The 23,797-nt window shown below is 50.0% G+C and overlaps 1 protein-coding gene across 4 annotated transcripts in view; it reads right to left on the minus strand.

Moving 5' to 3' along the window:
• Positions 1-19,120, minus strand: part of SNTA1 (syntrophin alpha 1) — a 34,948-nt gene extending 15,828 nt beyond the window's left edge. For 2 of the 4 annotated variants that reach the window (XM_019017376.4, XM_063702398.1), the window contains exons 1-2: positions 18,259-19,113; positions 15,065-15,250 (exon numbers count right to left, since the gene is read on the minus strand). In XM_019017376.4, the coding sequence (XP_018872921.1) occupies positions 15,065-15,250; positions 18,259-18,568 (496 nt within the window). In that variant the 5' untranslated portion in view covers positions 18,569-19,113. Of the gene's footprint in view, positions 1-15,064; positions 15,251-18,258 lie in introns of all 4 variants that reach the window. The other 2 variants (XM_063702399.1, XM_004062015.4) reach the window with 2 other exon arrangements.
• Positions 19,121-23,797: the final 4,677 nt, after the last annotated feature.

Below are 23,797 nucleotides of genomic sequence, written 5' to 3' on the forward strand. Positions count from 1 at the left end.
CTTATCCCAGTGCTTAATAAATGTCTGTGACTGAATGTCCTGGCTGAAGGGAAGCCTGTCCTCTAAGCTCAAGCTGTTCCTTGTCTGTTCAGTGGGTGGTCATTTACTTACCGCTGCTTGAAATTAGATGATAGAGCCATTTGTTTACTAGCCCATGGCCTTTCTCCCCTAACCAGAATGTCAGTTCCCGGAGAGCAGGGGCTGCCCTGTTTTCCAGTTCACTAGGGTATCCTCACCATCAAGAATAGTACCTGACGGCCGGGCGTGGTGGCTCACACCTGTATTCCCAACACTTTGGGAGGCCGAGGCGAGTGGATCACCTGAGGTCAGGAGTTGGAGACCAGCCTGACCAACGTGGTGAAACCCTGTCTCTACTAAAAATACAAAATTAGCTGGGTGTGGTTGCGCATGCCTGTAATCCCAACTACTTGGGAGGCTGAGGCAGGAGAGTGGCTTGAACGTGGGAGGCAGAGGTTGCAGAGAGCCAAGATTGTACCATTGCACTCCAGCCTGGGCAACAAGAGTGAAACGCCATCTCAAAAAAAAAAAAAAGAAAGAAAGAAAGAAAAAAAGAAAATAGTACCTGACATATACCAAGTAAGCAGTAAAAGAAATCTGGGCCAGGCACAGTGGCTCACATCTGTAATCCCAGGACTTTGGAAGCCTTAGGTGGGAGGATTGCTTGAGCCCAGGAGTTTGAAACCAGCCTGGGTGACATAGGGAGACCCTGTCTTGAAAAAATTTAAAAAAAAAAATTTCGAGACAGGGACTCACTCACCCAGGCTGGAGTGCGGTGGTATGATCACAGCTCACTGCAGTCTTGACCTCCTAGGCTTAAGCGATCCTCCCACCTCAGCCTTCCGAGTAGCTGGGATCAGAGGCTCATGTTATTATGCCTGGCTAATTTTTTTATTTTTTGTAGAGATGGGGTTTTGTCCTGTTGCCCAGGCTAGTCTCAAATTCCTGGGCTCAAGCAACCCACCCATCTCAACCTCCAATGTGCTGGGATTACAGGTATGAGCCACCATGCCTGGCCTACAAAAAATTTTTAAAAACTAGGCCAGGCACAGTGGCTCATGCCTGTAATCCCAGCACTTTGGGGGGCCGACGCGGGCAGATCACAAGGTCAGGAGATTAAGACCATCCTGACTAACACGGTGAAACCCTGTCTCTACTAAAAATACAACAAATTAGCCAGAAGTGGTGGCACGTGCCTGTAGTCCCAGCCACTCGGGAGGCTGAGGCAGGAGAATCGCTTGAACCCAGGAAGCAGAGGTTGCAGTGAGCCGAGATCACGCCACTGCACTCCAGCCTAAGTGACAGAGCGAGACTCCATCTCAAAAAAAAAAAAAATTAGCCGGGCATGGTAGAGCACACCTGTAGCCCCAGCTACTCAGGAGGCTGAGATGGGAGGATCACTTGAGCCAGGGAGGTCAAGGCTGCTATGATCATGCAACTGCACTCCGGCCTGGGTGACAGAACAAGACCCTGTATCTATAAATAAGTACATAAGTAAATCAAAGAAAAAAATGTGTTAGATGAATAAACACTGAAAGCCCTGGGGCTTCTCAGTGTGGAGCAAAAACATTGAAAGTGGGTCCGGGGCCGGGCATGGTGGCTCACGCCTATAATTCCAGCACTGTGGGAGGCCGAGGCAGGGGGATCTTTTGAGCCCAGGAGTTCAAGACCAGCCTGGGCAACATAGCGAAACCCCATCTCTACTAAATATACAAAAAATTAGCCAGGTGTGGTAGTGTGCAGCTATAGTCCTACCTACTAGGGAGGCTGAGATGGGAGGATTACTTGAGCCTGGAAGGCAGAGGTTGCAGTGAGCCATGATTGTGCCACAGCACTCCAGCCTGGGCCACACAGTGAGAACCTGTCTAAAACAAAAAGGAAAGAAAGAAAGTGGGCCCTGGAGTGAGGCAGGCTTGTAATAACGTCCTTGCTCTGTGACCTTGGACAAGTGACTTGACCTCTGCGAGCCTCTGTTTCCTTATTTTAAAAATGGAAGGGCCGGGCACACTGGCTCCCACCTATAATCCCAGTGCTTCACGAGGTCGAGGCGGGCAGATCACCTGAGGTCAGAAGTTCGAGACCAACCTGGCCAACATGGTGAAACCCTATCTCCACTAAAAATACAAAAAAAAAAAAAATAGCCAGGCATGGTGGTACATGCCTATAATCCCAGCTACTTGGGAGGCTGAGGCAGGAGAATCGCTTGAATCAGGGAGACAGAGGTTGCAGTGAGCCAAGATCATACCATGGCACTCCAGCCTGCGTGACAGAGCAAGACTCCGTCTCAATCAATCAATAAAACATTAAAAAAAAGTAAAAGTAAAAATAGACGTAAAATATATCTACTTTAAAGGGTATTAAAAGATTCAGCTGGGCCAGGCGCAGTGACTCACGCCTGTAATCCCAGCAGTTTGGGAGGCCGAGGTGGGCAGATCACCTGAGGGCAGGAGTTCAAGACCAGCCTGGCCAACATGGTGAAACCCTGTCTCTACTAAAAATACAAAAAAATTAGCCAGGTGTGGTGGCACACGCCTGTAATCCCAGCTACTCGGGAGGCTGAGGCAGGAGAATTGCTTGAACTCAGGAGGCAGAGGTTGCAGTGAGCCAGGATCGCCCCACTGCACTCCAGCCAGGGTGACAGAGCAAGACTCCGTCTCAAAAAAAAAAAAAAAAAAGATTCAGCTGCAGGTTGGGCACAGCGGCTCATGCCTGTAATCCCAGCACTTTGGGTGGCCGAGGCGGGCGGATCACTTGAGGTCAGGAGTTCGAGACCAGCCTGGCCAACATGATGAAACCTCGTCTCTCCTAAAAATACAAAAATTAGTCAGGCATGGTGGCAGACACCTGTAATCCCAACTACTTGGGAGGCTGAGGCAGGAGAATCACTTGAACCCGGGAGGCAGAGGTTGCAGTGAGCCAAGATCGTGACATTGCACTCCAGCCTGGGTGACAGACATCTCAAACAAACAAACAAAAACAAAAAAAAAAGATTCGTCTGGGCTCAGTGGCTCACACCTGTGAGCACTTTGGGAGTCCAAGGCAGGACGATCGCTTGAGCCCAGGAGTTTAAGAGCAGCCTGGCCAACATGGCAAAACTCCGTCTCTACCAAAAATACACAAAATTAGCCAGGTGTGGTGGTGCACACCTATAATCCCAGCTACTCAGGAGGCTGAGGTGGGAGGATCACTTGAGCCCAGGAGGTTGAGGCTAAAGTGAGCTGTGACTGTGCCACTGTACTCTAGCCTGGGTGACAGAGAGAAACCCTGTCTCCAAAAAAAAAAAAAAAAAAAAAAAAGCCAATTTAAAAATAAATAAATAAGTGAAAGATTCAATACCTGTAAAGCACCTTCTCCTGCCTGGCATAGAACAGGGCTGTCTGGAGACAGCAGTGTGGTTATGATTTCTGCTGCTGTTCCTAGTGTGACAGTATAAGGGGATAGGCATGTAATGTGGTGACAGACAGACAAGGATTTGAATCCAGGCCCCGTAATATCACTTGCATGAGGCAAGGTCTCTCTGAGCCTCAGTTTCTTTGCCTATATAATGGGCACTGATATGTCAACCCTCAACTTGAACTTGAGGATTCAAGTTCCAGCTGCCCACCCATCCACCCAGGATGGTGTGAAGAGGACTTGGGATTCCAACAGGCCCTGGAAGGGATGACCTTTAAGGTCTTGCTGGTCTAGCAAGGCTGGACTATAAATAGTCCCCAGACTCTGGCAGGCCCTGTAACAGGGATGACCAGCAGAGCCCAGGGGTTGCCACACTTTGGGGGATAAAATCTCACCTTACCACACCCTTGAGTAGTACAGGGGTTACGACCTATACAAAATCCCAAAAGCATGTGACCCTTTTGACCTAACAGCAACCTTTCCAGGAACCACCCTTCAGATGAGTGCTCACAGGTGCACAGAAGGCTTATAGCGCTATTGTCCATCCTGCAAGAGGCTAGGGACAACTTGAATATTCATGAATAGGGGCTGCTAAAAACAAGATGTGAACTCCCTGACTAGCAGACAGTCACTACTCAGTCTTGTTCATAGCTATATCCTTGGTGCCTGCATCTATGCCTGGCACAGAGCAGGGGCTCAGTAAATATATGTTACATGAATAAACAAATCCATGGGATTTTTTTTTTAATTTGTAGACATGGGGTCTTGCTATGTTGTCCAAGCTGGAGTGCAGTGGCTGTTCACAGGTGCATCATAGTGCACTCCGGCCTCGAATTCCTGGCCTCAAACAATCCTCCAACCTCAGCTTCAGGAGTAAATAGGACTACAGATGTGTAGTCCTCCAGCCCAATAATGGGACATCACATAACCATTAAAAAGAATGAGGGGCCAGGCGCAGTGGCTCACACGTGTAATCCCAGCACTTTGGGAGGCCGATGGTGGGCAGATCACCTGAGCTCAGTAGTTCAAGACCAGCCTGGGCAACATGGCGAAATCCCATCTCCACAAAAAGCACAAAAATTTAGCTGGGTGTGGTGGTGTGCACCTGTAGTCCCAGCTATTCAGGAGGCTGAGATGGGAGGATCACTTGAATCCAGGAGGTCGAGGCTACAGTGAGCAATGATTGTGCCACTGCACTCCAACCTGGGCAACAGAGTGAGACACTGTCTCAAAAAAATTATAAAACAAAAAATATTAAAAAGATAAAAAAGAATGAGACTTACATGTTCTCAACTTATTACGTGATAAAAGCAAATATGGAAACTTTCTGGAAGAAAATGTGGGAAAGTATCAACACTGGTTATCTCTATAAGATGATCCCTTTACACTCTCGTTGGTAATTTTTTTTTTAAGAGACAGTGTCTTGCTTTGTTGCCCATATTAGAGTACAGTGGCATAATCATAGTTTGGGTATAGCCTTGAACTCCTGGGCTCAAGCAATCCTCCCACCCAGCCTCCTGAGTAGCTGGGATTACAGGTGCACAACACTATGCCCAGCTAATTTTTAAAAAATTTTTTGGCCAGGCACAGTGGCTCACGCCTGTAATTCCAGCACTCTGGGAGGCCGAGGTAGGTGGATTGCTTGAGGTCAGGAGTTCAAAACCAGCCTGACCAAGACGGTGAAACCCCATCCCTACTAAAAATACAAAAATTAGCCAGGTGTGGTGGCAGGCGCCTATAATCCCAGCTACTTGGGAGGCTGAGGCAGGAAAACTGCTTGAACCTGGGAGGCAAAGGTTGCAGTGAGCCAAGATCGTACCACTGCACTGCAACCTGGGCAACAAAGCAAGACTCGGTTTCAAAAAAAACAAAAATTTTTTGTAGGCCAGGCACGGTGGCTTATGCCTGTAATCCCAGCACTTTGGGAGGCCTTAGGCAGATCACTTGAGGTCAGGAGTTTGAGACCTGGCCAACATGGTGAAACCCCACCTATACTATATACAGAAATTAGCCAGGCATGGTGGCACATGCCTGTGATCCCAGCTACTTGAGAAGGTGAGGTAGGAGAATTGCTTGAACCCAGGAGGTGGAGGTTTGATTGAGCCAAGATAGTCCACTGCACTCCAGCCTGGGTAACACAGTGAGACTCCACCTAAAAAAAAAAAAAAAAAAAAAATTGGGTCAGGCATAGTGGCTCATGCCTGTAATCCTAGCACTTTGGGAGTCCGAGGCAGATGGATCACCTGAGGTCAGGAGTGGTGAAACCCCATCTCTACTAAAAATACAAAAATTAGCCAGATGTGTTGGTGCGTGCCTGTAATCCCAGCTACTCGGGAGGCTGAGGCACGAGAATCGCTTGAACCCAGGAGGCAGAGGTTGCAGTGAGCCGAGATCACGCCATTGCACTCCAGCCTGGCCAACAAGAGAGAAACTCCATCTCAAAAAAACAAAAACAAAAAAATTGTAGAGACGAGGTCTTGCCATGTTGCCTAAGCTAGTCTCGAACTCCTGGTCTCAAGGAATCCTCCCACCTCAGCCTCTGAAAGTACTGGAATTATAGGCATGAGCCACTTATTTTTTTTTCGAGACAGGGTCTCACTCTGTCACCCAAGTTGGAGTGCAATGGCACAATCTCAGCTCACTCCATCCTCCACATCCCAGGCTCAAATGATCCTTCAGCCTCAGCATCCTAAGTAGCTGGGACTACAGGAATGTGCCACCATGCCTGGCTAATTTTTGTAACTTTTTTTTGGAGAGACAGGGTTTCACTATGTTGCTCAGGCTAAGCTGGATATTTTTGAATGAGTATGTATTACTTTTTAAATTTTCTAAAAAATCTAGTTATTTTTCAAAAATATACCACCACATACCAAGCCATACAAGCCATAGTTCAGAGATAATGCTCGTATCAACTCGGAAGCCTAGATTCAGGGTTCCAGAATCTTAGTGATGGGAGAAAGCAGTACTTATTGAGCACCTACTATATATTGGGGCCAAGCTCAACTCTCTCAAACACACCTTCACCTTATTTCACCAATTTGATGAGATGAATTAATATCCTTATTTATGTTTATTTTTATTACTTTTTTCTTTTTTTTTTTTTTTTTTGAGACGGAGTTTCACTCTGTCGCCCAGGCTGGAGTGCCGTGGCGTGATCTCAGCTCACTGCAACCTCCACCTCCTGGGCTCAAGCAATTCTCCTGCCTCAGCCTCCTGAGTAGCTGGGACTACAGGCACGCGCTAAATTTTGTATTTTTAGTAGAGACGGGGTTTCACCATGTTGACCAGGCTAGTCTTGAACTCCTGACCTCAGGTGATCCACCCACCTCAGCCTCCCAAAGTGCTGGGATAACAGGTGGGAGCCACCGCACCCAGCCATAGTATCTTTATTTAATGGGTGAGTAAACTGAGTCTCAGAGAAGTGACATAACCTGTAGTGCAGATAAGTATTTAAGAAAATGAGTTTTCGCCGGGCGCAGTGGCTCACACCTGTAAATCCCAGCGCTTTGGAAGGCAGAGGAGGGCGGATCACCTGAGGTCAGGAATTCGAGACCAGCCTGGCTAACATGGTGAGATCTCATCTCCACTAAAAATACAAAAATTAGCCAGGTGTGGTGGCGCATGCCTGTAATCCCAGCTACTTTAGAGACTGAGGCAGAAGAATCACTTGAACTGGGGAGGCGCAGATTGCAGTGAGCTGAGATCACGCCACTGTACTCCAGCCTGGGCAACAGAGCGAGACTCCGTCTCAAAAAAAAAAAAAAAAAAGAATATGGGTTTTCAGCCAGGCACACTGGCTCACACCTGTAATCCCAGCACGTCAGGAGGCTGAGGCAGGAGAATCACTTGAGTCCAGGAGTTTGAGACCAGCCTGGACAATATAGTGAGACCCTGTCTCTACAAAAAATCAAAACAATAATAGCTGGGTATGGTGGCACATGCCTGTAGTCCCAGCTACTGGAGAGGCTGTGGTGGGAGGATCACTTGAGCCCAGGAAGTCGAGGCTACAGTGAGCCGTGATCATGCCACTGCATTCCAGCCTGCATGACAAAGTGAGACCCTGTCTCTTACAAAATTTTTGTTTTTGATTAAAATATATATATATGAGTTTTGGCATCTGAAAGACCTGAGCTCATATTCCATCTCTGCCACACTGTGACCTTAGGCAAGTAATGTCACCTCTCTGAGTTTCAGTGTTCTCATCTATACAATGAACAATGTACCTAATTCACAGGGATGACATTGAGGATTCAATTAAATAACATAGGGAAGGGCCAGGCACGGTGGCTCACACCTGTAATCCCAGCACTTTGGGAGGCCGAGGCAGGTGGATCACCTGAGGTCAGGAGTTCGAGACCAGCCTGGCCAACATGGTGAAACCCCATCTCTACTAAAAATACAAAAAATTAGCCAGGCATGGTGGCACGCGCCTGTAGTCCCAGCTACTCGGGAGGCTGAAGTAGGAGAATCGCTTGAACCAGGGAGGTGGAGGTTGCAGTGAGCCGAGATCGTGCCACTGTACTCCAGCCTGGGCAATGGAGCGAGACTCCATCGCAAAGAAAAAAACAAGCATAGGGAAGGGACTTAGCACAGTAGGTGCTCATGGTGTTGAGCACAGTGTGGATGCTCAATAAGCAGCAGATGCTACCATCCTGATTATTATCACTATTATTTCCTCCACCACCAGCAGCAGCCAGGGTCACACAGCTCGTCAGGGCCAGAACCTGCCTCCAGAGGCCCACAAGACATTTTAATCAAGGTCCGGGGAACAGGCCAGGGCTGGATTAAACCAAGTTTTGTTTGTGGGGAGTCACATGGTCCAAAGCTATGTGTGTGCGCAGCCAAGTAAAATTTTCCTTGAGAACAATGGTCAGAACAACAGGTCTTTGCGGCCGTGGGAGAACTGAACAGGAGTTCCATTCATGCCCTCTTCCTGGGACAGGGGTCCCTCCAGCATCTCTGGGGCACAGCATGACTCAGCTAAGTTGAAACAGGGTGGCCCCAAATTAGCTACATCCAGAATGACATCCCACTTTTGACAGTGGTGATGCATCAAGCCAGATCAAAGGCAGGACACCTGGCAGTGGCCATCTTCCTGGGAAGAGCCAGTAGGGAGCTGGCCTTAGAGTTCTGAGGACTCAGAACAGAAAAGCTCAAGAGTCAGTCAAGCTCAGGATGATTCTCAAGTCCCATCTTAAACATTTAGGAAAGTCAACAGCAATTGAAAAGGTGAAAGGTAAAGTAGAAAGGGTCTAAGATATACCCCACTGATCAGTCTCCAAACACTCACCAAGATCTAATGTATGTTGGGCTCAGTGCCAGACCTGGGGGCTCAGAGACAAGCTACACGTGGTTCCTGCCCTCAAACAGCTTCCAGTTTACTAAAGAAAACAATAACAGGATCAGGCGCAGTGGCTCATGCCTGTAACCCCAGCACTTTGGGAGGACTGCTAGAGCCCAGGAGTTCAAGACTAGCCTGGACAACACAGGGAGACCCTGTTTCTATTAATTTTTTTTAATTAGGCAGGTGTGGTAGCACATGCCGTCGTCCCGGCTACTTGAGAGGCTGAGCTAGGAGGATCGCTTGAGCCCAGGAGTTGAGGCTGCAGTGAGCTGCGATCATACCTCTGTGCTATAGGCTGGGCAACAGAGTGAGATCCTAAATAAATAAATAAAAGCCTGATCTCTATGAGGGCTATACCTTCCTTACTTTATATAAAGCACTAAAATTCACTTTATTAATTTTTTTTTTTTGAGATAGAGACTCACTCTGTCACCCAAGCTGGAATGCAGTGGTGCAATCTTGGCTCACTGCGACGTCCACCTCCTGGGTTCAAGTGATTCTCCTGTCTCAGCCTCCTGAGTAGCTGGGATTACAGGTGCCTGCCGCCACGCCCAGCTAATTTTTATATTTTTAGTAGAGATGGGGTTTCACCATTTTGGCCAGGCTGGTCTCGAACTCCTGACCTCAGGTGATCCACCCACCTCAGCCTCCCAAAGTGCTGGGATTACAGGCGTGAGCCACCTTGCCTGGCCTTAGTATTATTTTTTGTTTTTTGTGGGGGTTTTCTTTTCTTTTTTTTTTTTTTTTTTTTTTTTGAGATGGAGTTTTGCTCTTGTCGCCCCAGGCTGGAGTACGATGGTTCGATCTTGGCTCACTGAAACCTCTGCTTCCTGGGTTCAAGCAATTCTCCTACCTCAGCCTCCCGAGTAGCTGGGATTACAGGCGCGTGTCACCATGCTCAGCTAATTTTTGTATATTAGTAGAGACGGGGTTTCACTATGTTGCCCAGGCTAGTCTCGAACTCCTGACCTCAGTTGATCTGCCTGCCTCAGCCTCCCAAAGTGCTAGGATTACAGGCATGAGTCACCGTGCCCAGCCAGCATTATTTTTAATGCATGACAGGCTCACTGTTGTCACAGTCCTGCCAGCCACACTGGAATGGGAGGAGGGAAGGGTGTTTTCCTTGAGGCTGTCCCTCCCTCTTCCCCCAGGCCTGGCCTTCAAGGGCCCAGGCTGGCCCTGGCTTGAGGTCTGCACACACAACGGGCCTCTCTAAGCAGCAGACAGACACATGTTGGCTGCCAACTTGGGCACAGACTGTGGTCACAAACACACCCCTCTGGCTGAGAACAGGATCAGGACATTTCTGCAAACCCCTGACCTAGTAGAAGAAATGTTCTAGGAGGCAGGTTGGGGTTGCTGAGGCTCAGCTGAGCCCCCAACTCAGGCCAGGGAAGTAAGGCTCTAGCTGACACCTGGAGTTTGCTGGTAATGCTTGTTCTCCCAGGACATCCTCAGGGGATTCACTACCCACTGAGCTGGAAAAATATCCAGTTGCCTTGCCAAGTTCACATCCAAAGGACAGGCTATCCTTCCATGGCCCCTTGGAGGCGTCCTCAGTAATGGGATGTGAGTGGGGAAATGCTGAACAATGTGGCCAGTGACTGGACTCTGGGGGAACCTAGGCCCAGAGAGGGTCCCAGGAACCCTGGCTGCTCCAGACTGGTGCAACTGCCAGGCCCAGACCTTCTCCACTCCCCAAAGTCTCAAGGACCAGCCACGGCCCAGCATCCTCCTATCCTTCAGACCTCTCTGATCACTCTTGCCATTCAGAGATTCCTGACTCCAGTGCCTTCCACCACTCCTCCTCCCCTCTTTGTGCTATCTTGAGTGGAATGACCTCCTTCCACGAGATCTTGGGCCAGGAGAATAGGTCAAAAAAGACTTCAACTAAGGAAAAGTGGGGAAAAACATGAAGGCCACACTCTTCTTTCTCTTACCCAGGCCATAGGCAGGGTTCACCAAGGAATGATCTTGTCCTGTGAAACATCTCAGAGAACATAAGAGCAGGGGCCCCTCAGTCCTGGGATGATACACATGTTACTTCTCTACTGCATCTGTAGTAGACATTGCTAATCAATTCCAGCTCTTTTCTGCTGAGCCCAGACAAAGCCTCCTAATCCTTCCAAATATGGAACTCACAGAACTACCAGTGGAGCTGACACTTACACTCTTTTTTTTTTTTCCTACAGAGATGAAATCTCACTGTGTTGCCCAAGCTGGTCTCAAACTCCTGGGCTCAAGTGATCTGCCCACCTAAGCCTCCCAAAGTGTTGGGATTACAGGCGTAAGCCACCATGCCTGCCTGGAGCTGCCACTCTAAATAAAAGCTATTGATCACCTCTGATCTAGCCTAACTTCAATAGGAAAACTGAGTCCCCTAGAAGGCAAGGGTCTTACCCAAGGCCAAACAGAGATTTATTGCAGAGCAGACAGGATTTCAGGCACCAGCTTTTTTTTTTTTTTTTTTGAGATGGAGTCTTGCTCTTGTCGCCCAGGCTGGAGTGCAGTGGCACAATCACGGCTCACTGCAACCTCCGCCTGCCGTGTTCAAGCGATTTTCCTACCTCAGCCTCCTGAGTAGCTGGGATTACAGGCGCGCGCCACCATGGCTCAGCTAATTTTTGTATTTTTAGTAGAGACGGGGTTTCGCCATGTTGGCCAGACTGGTCTCAAACTCCTGGCCTCAGGTGATCCGCCCGCCTCAGCCTCCCAAAGTGCTGGGATTACAGGCATGAGTCATGGCACCTAGCCACCGGCTTTTAAAGAGTTTCTGTAGGCCAGGCATGGTGGCTCATGTCTGTAATCCCAGCACTTTGGGAGGCCCAGGCGGGCAGATCACTGAGGCTGGGAGTTCGAGACCAGCCTGGCCAACATGGCAAACCTGTCTCTACTAAAAATACAAAAATTAACCGGGCCATGGTGGTGCACACCTGTAATCCCAGCTACAGAACTGAGGCAGAGAATCACTTGAACCTGGGAGAAGGAGGTTGCAGTAAGCTGAGATCGCACTACTGCACTCCAGCCAGGGCAATAGAGTGAGACCCTGCCTCAAGAAAAAAAACAGTTTGTGTAGAGGAGATAGTGTTTATGTTTTGTCTCCCCTACCACATGGTGAGCTCCTTCAGGAGAGGCCCTGGGTGTAGTTTAGCTTCTGACCTTAATATACACAGCAGGCACACAGTAGGTGTCCATGAATGTCTCTTGGCTTAGTGAGGAGGAATGGATGACATGAGTTAGAGGGAAGGCTTGAGTATTCGCTCCTAAAGTCAGAAGATGCTTCAAGGTCACACATTTACAGATACTACCTTCGCAAAATGACATACATGGGAACCCATATAGATACATTTTTAATCTAAAGATGAGCAGGTGGGCCAGGCGTGATGGCTCACGCCTGTAATCCCAGCACTTTGGGAGGCCAGGGTGGGCAGATCACGAGGTCAGGAGATCGAGGCCATCCTGGCTAACACGGTGAAACCACGTCTCTACTAATAATACAAAAAATTAGCCGGGCATGGTGGCAGACACCTGTAGTCCCAGCTACTCGGGAGGCTGAGGCAGGAGAATGGCGTGAACCCGGGAGGCAGAGCTTGCAGTGAGCCGAGATCCCGCCACTGCACTCCAACCTGGGTGACAGAGCGAGACTCTGTCTCAAAAAAATAAATAAATAAAAATAAAAAATAAAGATGAGGAGGTGAGGGGACCTCCGTGTGAATGTGGATTTGAATTGTGTCTATAGCAGAAATTTTACCATAGGCTAAACTTTCAAACAACAGAAGCTAAAAGAGCTTTCAAGTCAACTAAAATATGACATTTCGATGAATGTCAGTGGTTTCAAACCGCATTGCTGACTATAAATATCAAAGTAATGAGGCATGTGGGGAAAGTCTCTTATATCCATATCATTTATGTGGCATTCTATTATTTAACTTTGCCATTAAAATATGACTGATACACTTAAGCTTCTAAGGATCAACACTCTAGAGTCAGCTTTTTTTAAGTATCAAAAAAATGCATCTAGACTGGGCACTGTGGCCTGCAATCCCAGCACTTTGGGAGACTTAGGTGGGAGGATCCCTTAAGCCCAGGAGTTGGAGACCAGCCCAGGCAACATGGTGAAACCCTGTCTCTACAAAAAATTGGCTAGGTGTGGTGGCTCACGCCTGTAATCCCAGCACTTTGGGAGGCCGAGGCAGGCAGATCATGAGGTCAGGAGTTCAAGACCAGCCTGGCCAATATGGTGAAACCCTGTCTCTACTAAAAATACAAAAAAAAAAATTAGCCAGGCGTGGTGGTGCGCACCTGTAGTCCCACCTACTCAGAAGGCTAAGGCAGAAGAATCGCTTGAACCTGGAAGGCAGAGGTTGCAGTAAGCCAAGATCGCGCCACTGCACTCCAGCCTGGGCGACAGAGTGAGACCCCATCTCAAAAAAAAAAAAAAAAAGCCAGGCACAGGGGCTCACACCTGTAATCCCAGCACTTTTGGAGGCCAAGGCAGGTGGATCACAAGCTCAGGAGTTTGAGACCAGCCTGGCCCATATGGTGAAACCTCATCTCTACTAAAAATAAAAAAATTAGCCAGGCATGGTGGTGGGTGCCTGTAATCCCAGCTACTCAGGAGGCGGAGGCAGAAGAATTGCTTGAACCCGGGAGACGGAGGTTGCAGTGAGCCGAGATCATGCCACTGCACTCCAGCCTGGGCAACAGAGTGAGACTCCATCTCAGAAAAAAAAAAAAATTAACCAGGTGTGGTGGCATGCATCTGTAGTCCCAGCCACTCAGGAGGTTGAGGTGGGAGGACTGTTTGAGCCCCAGGGGGTGGAGGGTGCATTGAGCCAAGATCATACTACTGTACTCCAGCCTGGGTGACAGAGCAAGACCCTGTCTCAAAAAAAAAAAAAAAAAAAAAAAACAAGAAAAAAAATGCATCCACGGCATTTAAATAGATATACCTAAAATATAAAATAAAATTTTATATTTTATTTTCTTTATTTAAATTTTATTTTATTTTATATCTGGGTCAACCAAGGACCGAGAACCTATTTGCTTCTGTGGCCTCTTGGACACTCCTTTAGGGAAACCAAGGCAACCCACCAGGATTTGGGCCTGGGACTCAACTCAGCAGCTTCTCTGGCCGTGTTATTCTCCATCAGCCCCCGCCACCTCCCTGTGCCTGTTCTGGGCCATAAGCCAGAGACACATTCCTCAGGCCCCCACGGGGCTTCCAGAGCTGACAGAGTTTGAGGAAAGGGCTGAGCAAAGCAGAAACCTCTTGAGAGACATGGCACAAGATGGTCATGGGACAACCTCAGCAGGAGGCCTATAACAACTGATGGGGAAACCGAGGCCCACAGAGGGCAAGGGTCCCACCCAAGACCACACTGTGAGGGAACAGTGGAGAAAGCCATTCAACCAAGGTTCCTCCACAAAACTCCTCTCTGATCCTGGCTGGAAGGATTTGATGTCCTACTCTATAAAAGCCAAGGCTTCTGGGCGTGGTGGCTCATGCCTGTAATCTCAGCACTTTGGGAGGCTGAGGTGGGTGGATCACCTAAGGCCAGGAGTTCAAGACTAGCCTGGCCAACATGGCAAAACCCTGTCTCTACAAAAATATAAAAATTAGCTGGGCATGGTGACACACACCTGTAATCCCAGCTACTTGGGAGGCTGAGGCAGGAGGATCGCTTGAACCCAGGAGGCAGAGGTTGCGATGAACCAAGATCGTGTCACTGTATTCCAGCCTGGACAACAGAGCAAGATTCCATCTCAAAAAAAAAATAAAAGTAAAATAAAAGCCAAGGCTTCTCCCAAAGGAGGATGGGTCTTAGGGTTTTAAGGCCCAGGCACTAAAAGAACCTGAAGTCAAGAGCTCTCCAGGCCCCACAGGAAAGAATCTGACCTGCCCCTTCCCCAGTCTGCACGCCTCTCTCCCTGTGTCACTCAGGTGCTGGCACACTCTGCCATGTACCTTTTTGCCCTAGTCACAACAACCCAGAAAGGCAGGAGCTACATCCCTGTTTTACAGATGAGGAAACTAAGCTCAGGGAAATGAAGTGACTTGTCCAGGGCTACACAGCTAGTGACTGGAAGACAGAAAATGCAAATCAGGTCTGCTTGGCTCTATGCCAGCTCTCCCTCCACCACCCCACACTGTCTTCAGGCAGGTCCCCAAGTTCTGTTTCTGTTTTCAATCCTGCCCACCTCCCAGCCCCCAGTGCTGAGATGGGGCCTTTTGAGGCCTGGGGGAGGTAGGGAAGCAGTGGAACACCTCCACCCAGCCCCTCTGGACCCTGGAACATCAGTGCTTACCCTCCAGCACCACCTCCTTGCCTGTCTTCTTGAGGACCTGCACCGCCTCATCATGGGTAGCAGAGGACAAGTCTTCCCCATTCACGGACAGGATGGCATCCCCCACAAAAAGGGCCTCTGTCTGGTCAGCTGCCAATCCCTTGAAGATCTTGGAAATGAGAATAGGCATCTTGTTCTCCCGGCCGCCTGCACAGGTACAGAAGGAGGACAAGACTTAGGCAGATACTCCAACACTTGGGAGTCACATCAAGACACAATTATTTCTGAAGGCTTCCCTTGGTGCCTAGCCCAGTGCTGGAAAAGGCAATGGGAGAATAAAGGGAATCTGAGAAAAATCTTGGAAGTTTGGGACACTAGTAACACTAATAATAAATCATTTTCGATTAGGTCCGGTGGCTCATGCCTGTAATCCCAGCACCTTAGAAGGCTGAGGTGGGCAGATCACCTGAGGTCAGGAGTTCAGGATCAGCCTGGGCAACATGGCAAAACCCCGCCTCTACTAAAAATACAAAAATTAGCCAGGCGTGGCGGTGTGTGCCTATAATTCCAGCTACTCAGGAGGCTGAGGCACGAGAACTGCTTGAACCCAGGAGGTGGAGATTGCAGTGAGCCGAGATCGCACCACTGCACTCCACCCTGGGCAACAGGGCAAGACTGTCTCTCTCTCACACACACACACACACACACACACACACAAAAAGGCAACAATGTGGGAACCCACTGATACCCCTCAAACCGGAATCAAGAGACAAGTCGCCTCTTCCTATGGCCTCAAAAGACTGCTTTAGCAATCATAATGTTTTACAATCCAAAGTCCAGGCTGGAAACCAAAGCCTTAGAGTCTAGAGATTCTAAAAACCTGCCTGAATGGCATCTTGGATACAAAAGAAGCTAATACATTTTACTAAACATCTTTAATACCAAACTCTTAAATGCCCTTTTAAAATAAGAAATAGTAATAAGAGTTCACCTTAGTTGCACTTACCAAATGCCAAGCACTGTGCTAAATGCTTTCAATGTTGATCCATTGCGTCTTTACAATACCCCATCACATAGGTATGTTCAGTTTCCTATTAGGGAAACTGAAGTGTGGAGGGAAGCCCCTTGTCCAAGATCACTCAACTAGTAAGTAGCGAAGCCAGTATTTGCACCTAGGCCTCCAGGCTCCAGAACCAACACTATTAGCCCTACCACAGATGACAAGTCAGGCCCTCAGATATCACACTCCTGGCTCATCCCCAGAATACTGAAGATGAAGAATTAGTGGCCCAGAGTGGGAGGTCATTGTTCCAAGGTCACACAAGCTGGTGGCGGAGCTGGGACTGGAACACCTCTCTTGACGCCCACACAGGCCCGACCGTTTGCTTATCTGCACAGAGCTTGAAGTCCAGGAGAGGAAGGGGTTTCTATTTATATCTGCCCTCCCCCACCTGAAACTAGGGGCTTCAGTTCAGTTTGAAGCTATGATCACTCATGGCTGCCTCAGACTAAGCTAGATTCTATAGGAGGGGTTACTATGGCAACAGGAGCCCAGATATGGACCCAATGGAAATACCTGAAGTCTCCTAAAAGTACCTTCCCCTCCACCTAGAAGTATGGAGCTGGGGAGTAACTTTGTGTGACCTTGCAAAGTCCCTGCTCCTCTCTGAGTCTCAGTGTGTCCATCTGCAGAATGGAATTCTGTATGAATAAGTTCCTTCCTGCTCTGACACACTGAGTGTATAATTTTTGGATTCATCTGTTGCCCTATCCCATGCTGGAGTTTGGGGGTAAGACTGGTGCCCACACCCTCATTTTCCCATTTCTCCTTTTTAGCCCCTCTTGGTTGGCTGCCTGGGGATCTGCCCTTCTACAGGAAAGAATCAACTTCCCTGAGCACTCTCTGAGGGACAGTAGCTGATAATTAAGGTTGAAATCCCAGCACTGACACTCACTATGTAATCGTGGGAAAATCATTTTAACTTTCTGAGTCTCAGTTTCTTCACCAGCAATATGGGGATTATACTCCCTACCTTTCACCACTTGTTGCCAGGATGAAGTGGATCATGAGACTAGTGTCCTGGGCACAGCACCTGGCACACAGTGGTGGCATTCACCACCATCCCCACCGCCTCAGCCAAGCCAAACGGTCTGGAGGCACTAGTCAACAGAACCAGTACCAGGGAGACCCCGGAGGGTACGGTACGTATTCAAGGTGGAGACAAAGGCTGATACCCTTTCCCAAAGCACCCTGCTGGGGGCTGGGACCCTGAGAAACAGATGGGCAGGAATAGTGAACGCAGCAGCTGGGGGTGTGCAAGGATTTTAAGAACTATGTTTAGTTGCTTTGGGAGTATCTGCTGGCCTCCATTTTTCCTCTCCGCTAACAGCAGTAATTAACTAGGCACCTACAGTGTGCTGGTGTGGTGAGCCCTGCTCTCAGAAACATCACAACTCTGTCATCCTCTTATACAGTTGAGGAAACAGATTCAGAGGCGGGACGGGACTTTTGCAACCTCACACAGCTGATCCTGGATTCAAACACAGTCTGGTTGCACCCTAACTGCACCCCACTAGCGGTCAGTCCTGGGGGCTGAAAGCTGTATTCTGTGCAAGGTGGAGATAGTCAGATCAGGAGACCCAAATCCAGCGGTCAGGGCTCCCCGCAGCCTTCCTGGGTCCTTAGATTCCTAGGTCCTTGCTGGCCTTCTGCCTGTGACCCCAGCCTGTGCCTGCATCCAGGCCTCCTATCCACCCCTGTGCTTCCCAGACTCCAGGCCTCCCCTCTGCACCCACCTTGGTTGCTTCTCAGGGACTCCCTCCTCCCTGTCCCACTGGTGTCCCGGCCTCAACCCCCTTTCTCCACACTCTGCTTTCCGGGGGACCCCTCTTGTCCTTGATGTTCATGCTGGTTATCCCTCAGACCCCCCCGCCTCCACACAGAACTCCCACCCACGTGTCCTTGGTGCTCCCACAATCTTCTCCACACCTGTGTCTTCCGTGCCCCCTAAGGCCACCAACTACTGAAACCCCCTCCAACCTTGGTGTGCCCAGTGCCCTCCGTTACCTGTTTCCTCAGACCCCCCTTACCCCCAGACAGGAGGCCTCCAGCTCCATGTCCTGGGCGCGCTGCCAGCCCCCTGCGCCCTCGGCTGCCCCCAGACACCACGACCCCGCGCCCTCGGTGTCCCGCGCCCTCGGTGTCCCGCGCCCACCTTTGATGCTGATGCCCAGCCCACCGGCGTCGGCCTTGCGCACCGTCACGCGGCGCCGCTGGAGCGATAGCGCCTCTGGCAGCTGCGGGGGCCCGGCGCCCGGCTCCGCGGCGCCGTTGAGCTGCGCGGGCTCCGGCTCCCGCGGAGCGCCGGGCTCGGGACCAGGGTCGCCGTCGGCGGGGCTCACGGTCAGCACGTCCTCCGCCAGACTCAGCAGCACCCGCTGCCATCGCTCGCCGCCGGCCCCCGAGCCCGCCCCAGCGCGCAGCTCCAGCAGCCCGGTACGCGGGGCGCGCCTGCCGGACGCCATCTTCGCCTCCGAGACCCCGGGCCGCCGCGCTCGCCCTGTCCCGCCTTGCCCAGCCCGCTCCGACCAAGCGCCCAGGGCAGAGGGCAGCGGGGGCCCGGCTGGGCCAGCCGCCACCCTACCCCGGCCGCTGGGGGAGGAGCTTTGGGGGCGGGGCTACCCGGGGGTGTGGCCAGTGCTGGGGAGGGGGCCTCGGGCAAATGCAGGAGGCCGGGGCGGGGACCGGGAGCCGAAGGCCGCCGTGTGGGACTAGCTAGGGGTGTGGGTCAGAAGGGCGGCGGGGCGGGCCACTAAGTAAGGCGAAAAGCCGGGAGGCGTGGTGCTGGGCGGGGCGTCAGGGGGCGGGGCTTCGCGTCGGGGGCGGAACCCAGTGATGCCGCGCAGGGGGCTCGGCGCTCGGAATGCCCATCGAGGGCCGGGACTGTAACTCCCGGACGTGGGAGCGCATGAAAAAGAGAAAGAACCACGTATCCTGGTGCGAAGCACTGGGCGTCGGGCTGGGCTGCATATGGCGGAGGGCTGGGCTGCGTATGGTAGAGCGTTGGACTCCAAGGCTTGAGTTTAAGAGGTAGACACCGGCTGGGCGTGGTGGCTCACGCCTGTAATCCCAACACTTTGGGAGGCCTAGATGACAGCCCAGAAGCTCGAGGCTGCAGTAAGCCGCGATCGCGCCACTGCACTCCAGCCTTGGTGACAGAGCGAAACCCTGTGTCAAAAAAAAAAAAAAAAAAGGTAGATGCTGAGCCGCGAGAGACCTTGCGGGCACAGTTGCTAGTTGGGGAGCTGAGGAAGAAGTTGGTTTCCTATGGGGGGGGTGGGGGTCGAGGCTTTGGTCTGTGGGCGTGGCTTATCGCTGGCGTGGCTTCTAAAGGTGACAGGCCCCGCCCCCTGGAGGAGACAGCTACCGACACCGCTTAGGGCTTGGGGAGGTGTGGGCAGGATCCCCACTTCAAAACCGGAGGGAAGTTTAAGAGATTAACCCCTGGCTGTGTTCACAGTCGAGTATAGAAAAGCCTGAAGTTCCACAGTTTGAGGCCTGGCAGAAAAAAAACAGAACTCCTGGTGTGTGGGAAGAGGGTTGCAAGGTGGGGCTCCGGGTCTGGGCGACTGGAGACCTGGTTTCTAATCTTTGCTGCCTCTGTTAGCTCCAAGTCGACTTTGGTCCCCTCACGTCACTGCTCTAGGCCTCAATTTCCTCATCTGTAAAATGTGGATCATAATAATACTTCACTGGGCTGGTGTGAGGATTAAATCGATGTGAAAACACGTGGTAAATTGTGACTCCCTATGCTATAGAAATAATCACTTTCATTTAGTGAATGCTTACTCTTACCTAGGGCTGGCAGAATATTTTCCAAGTGTTATCTTTACATTAGCCTCCTGGAGTAGCTAAGAGCACCCCCAGCTGGGCACAGTGGCTCACACCTGTAATCACAGCTGAGGTGGGAGGATCGCTTGAGCCCTGGAGGTCCAGGCTGCAGTGAGCTGTGATTGCACCATTACACTCCAACCTTGGTGACAGAGCAAGAAAAAAGAGCACCCCTATTATACAGAAGGGAAAACTTGGATTTAGTCTAATTGGCCTAGGTCACACATTTATGAGTGAGGAAGAGCTGGGATTCAAACCCAGGCCTGTTTGACACTAGTGCCTGGGCACTGAACCACTCTGCTAGACAGCTGACAAATACAGAGGTAAAGCATGATTGTAATCAGAAAAATCCACCACATCACACAGCTCAACTGGCCGTCATACCTGCTCCTTGTCTCTATCCTCCATTCCTAGCTGGGATATGTTGAGCAATAAATAAGTAGGACTACACCAGTGTTTAGCCTCCCTGAACTTTTGGGTAAAATCCTCCACATAAGATACCATCAAGAAAAAAAAAGGGGGGGCCAGGTATGGTGGCTCATGCCTGTAATCCCAGCACTTTAGGAGGCTGAGGCAGGTGGATCACGAGGTCCAGAGTCTGAGATTCAGCCTGGCCAACATGGTGAAACCCCATCTCTACTAAAAATACAAAATTAGCCAGGCATGGTGGTGGGCGCCTGTAATCCCAGCTACTTGGGAGGCTGAGGCAGGAGAATCGCTTGAACCTGGGAGGCAGAGGTTGCAGTAAACTGAGATTATGCCACTGCACTCCAGCCTAGGCAACAGAGCAAGACTCATTCTCAAAAAAAAAAAAAAAAGAAAGAAAGAAAAAGAAAAAAAAAAAAAAAAAACTCAGGGCCAGGCGCAGTGGCTCGCACCTGTAATCCCAATACTTTGGGAGGCCGAGGTGGGTGGATCACTTGAGGTCAGATGTTACAGACCAGCCTGGCCAACATAGCAAAACCCCATCTCTATTAAAAATATAAAAAAATTAGCCGGGCGTGGTGGCAGACACCTATAATCCCAGCTACTCAGGAGGCTGAGGCAGGAGAATCACTTGAATCCGGGAGGCGGAGATTGCAGCAAGCAGAGATTGCACCACTGCACTCCAGCCTGCGTGATAGGGTGAGACTCCGTCTCAAAAAAAAAAAAAAAAACACCAACAACAAAAAAAAAGGAATTGTTTTAAGTTAGAGTGGTAGGTGTCAAAACAGGAGAGACACAGGTTTTAAAAAAAGAACCCAGGGTCTTTTATACATATATATATGGGATGCCGAGGAGGAATGATCACTTGAGGCTAGGAGTTTGAGACCACTTGGGCAACTTCACAAGACTCCATCTCTACAAAATAAAGAAATTAGCCAAGGGTGGTAATGTGCACCTGTACTCCCAGCTACTTAGGAAGCTGCAGCAGGAGGCCTGTTTGAGGCTGCTGCTGTGAGCCACAATCATGCCACTGCACTCCAGCCTGGGTGACAGAGCAAGACCCTGTCTCAAAAATAAATAAAAGAAAGTGAGAGGAAGGAAGGAGAGAAGGGAGGCAGGGAAGGAACATAGCATTGTATATAAGCATTGATATCTTAAAAGTATGACTGTGCTTAAAGATTGTAGGACAGCCTGAGGAATTTGGGGTAAGCACTTGTGATAAATAACTACAGCCTACTTGGCTTGTGGAAGCTTCACTCCAATGGTAGAGAAGGGAGGGGAGGACAGACCCGGCAGGAGGCAAGAGACCAGCAGGGAATTGAAGCTCCTTTCCCAAGACCAAAGCCTGGAACCAGATCCTTAAAAGTCCCCCCACGTACTGCCCTGCTTAAAAAAGACTTAATGAGGCCTAGACAAACTTGCTGAGAAAGAGCCCTAAGAGAGGGCTTCTCCTCTGGGGGACAGTTTTCTGTGGATATAACAGGAAGGAAGGAAGTAGGGAAAGGAGTGACGTGTGCAAAGGGGCTAACACAGAAAGAAGATGTAGAGCCAAGGAAACAGCGACGTGTGTATGCATATGTGTATGTCTGTATGTGAGTATGGGTGTGTGTGTTTGTGATCACACTTGATAGGCAGTGCCAATCACCTGTAGCTATCCCCAAGAACCCTGTAGCTGCAGGAATGCTCTATCCCTACACTGCGGTCAGCCGATACCTCTCTGCTGTGGCTCAGAAATTGGCCTCCCAGATAGATACACATAGGCCCGGCTCCCCGCCAAGCCCCAGGCAGAGCTCCCAGAGGAAACCAGTTCACTCCCAAGGGATAGGAGAGGGGGAAGGGGAAAAAAGGGAGAGAGGGGAGCTGCCCAGCCTACTAAAGTCTCTGCAAGCTCTGGCCAGGCGCGGTGGCTCACACCTGTAATCCCAGCACTTTAGGAGGCCTAGGCGGCTGGATCACCTGAGGTCAGGAGTTCAACACAGCCTGGCCAACATGGTAAAACCCCATTCTCTACAAAAATACGAAAATTAGCTGGGCATGGTGGCTCAAGCCTGTAATCCCAGCACTTTGGGAGGCCGAGGTGGGCAGATCACGAGGTCAAGCTATCGAGACCATCCTGACCAACACAGTGAAACCCCGTCTCTACTAAAATACAAAAACTTGGCTGGGTGCGGTGGCTCATGCCTGTAATCCCAGCACTTTGGGAGGCCGAGGCGGGTGGATCACGAGGTCAGGAGATGGAGACCATTCTGGCTAACACAGTGAAACCCCATCTCTACTAAAAATACAAAAAGAAATTAGCAGGGTGTGGTGGCGGGCGCCTGTAATCCCAGCTACTCAGGAGGCTGAGGCAGGAGAATGGTGTGAACCCGGGAGGCAGAGCTTGCAGTGAACCAAGATGTGCTGCTGCACCCCAGCCTGGGTGTCAAAGCGAGACTCCGTCTCAAAAAAAAAAAAAAAAAAAAATCTATGCATAAATCCTAAACAATCTACTGTTTAGTTTTACATTTTTTAACATCACATAAATGGACATTTCTCCTTCTGCTTTTGGAAGTTATATTCTCTAGTTGTATTAAGAGCACTCTATTATCTTCAATTACTTACTCTCCCAAATTATTTGCTATGTTGTCAAGTATTTAGCGTTAAATATTTTTCTTTTTATTTATTTATTATTATTATTTTTTTAAGACGGAGTTTCACTCCTGTTGCCCAGGATGGGGTGCAGTGGCACGATCACCACTCACTGCAACCTCCGCCTCCCGGGTTCAAGCGATTCTCCTGCCTCAGCCTTCCAAGCAGCTGGGATTACAGGCGCCCGCCATCACACCCAGCTAATTTCTGTATTTTTAGTAAAAACAGGGTTTCTGCAGTGAAACCCCGTCTCTACTAAAAATACAAAAAATTGGCCAGGCATGTTGGTACGTGCCTGTAGTCCCAGCTTCTTGGAAGGCTGAGGCAGGAGAATCTCTTGAACCCAGGAAGCAGATGTTGCAGTGAGCTGAGATCACACCACTGCACTCCAGCCTGGGTGACAGAGTGAGACTCTGTCTCAAAAAAAAAAAAAAAAAGGGGGGGTTTCACCACGTTGGCCAGGATGGTCTTGAACTCCTGACCTCAGATGATCCACCCACCTCGGCCTCCCAAAGTGCTGGAATTACAGGTGTGAGCCATCGCACCCAGCCTCTTTTTATTTAGTTTTTTATTTTATTTTATTTTATTTTGAGACTGAGTCTCACTCTGTCACCCAGGCTGGAGTGCAATGGCACTATCTTGGCTCACTGCAACCTCTGCCTCCCAGGTTCAAGCGATTCTTCCAACTCAGCCTCTAGAGTAGCTGGGATTACAGGCACATGCCACCACGCCCAGCTAATTTTTGTATTTTTGTAGAGACGGAATTTCACCATGTTGGCCAGGCTGGTTTCAAACTCCTGACCTCAGGC

The sequence above is a fragment of the Gorilla gorilla genome, chromosome 21 (assembly GCF_029281585.2).
Source record: "Gorilla gorilla gorilla isolate KB3781 chromosome 21, NHGRI_mGorGor1-v2.1_pri, whole genome shotgun sequence".
NCBI lineage: Eukaryota > Metazoa > Chordata > Mammalia > Primates > Hominidae > Gorilla > Gorilla gorilla.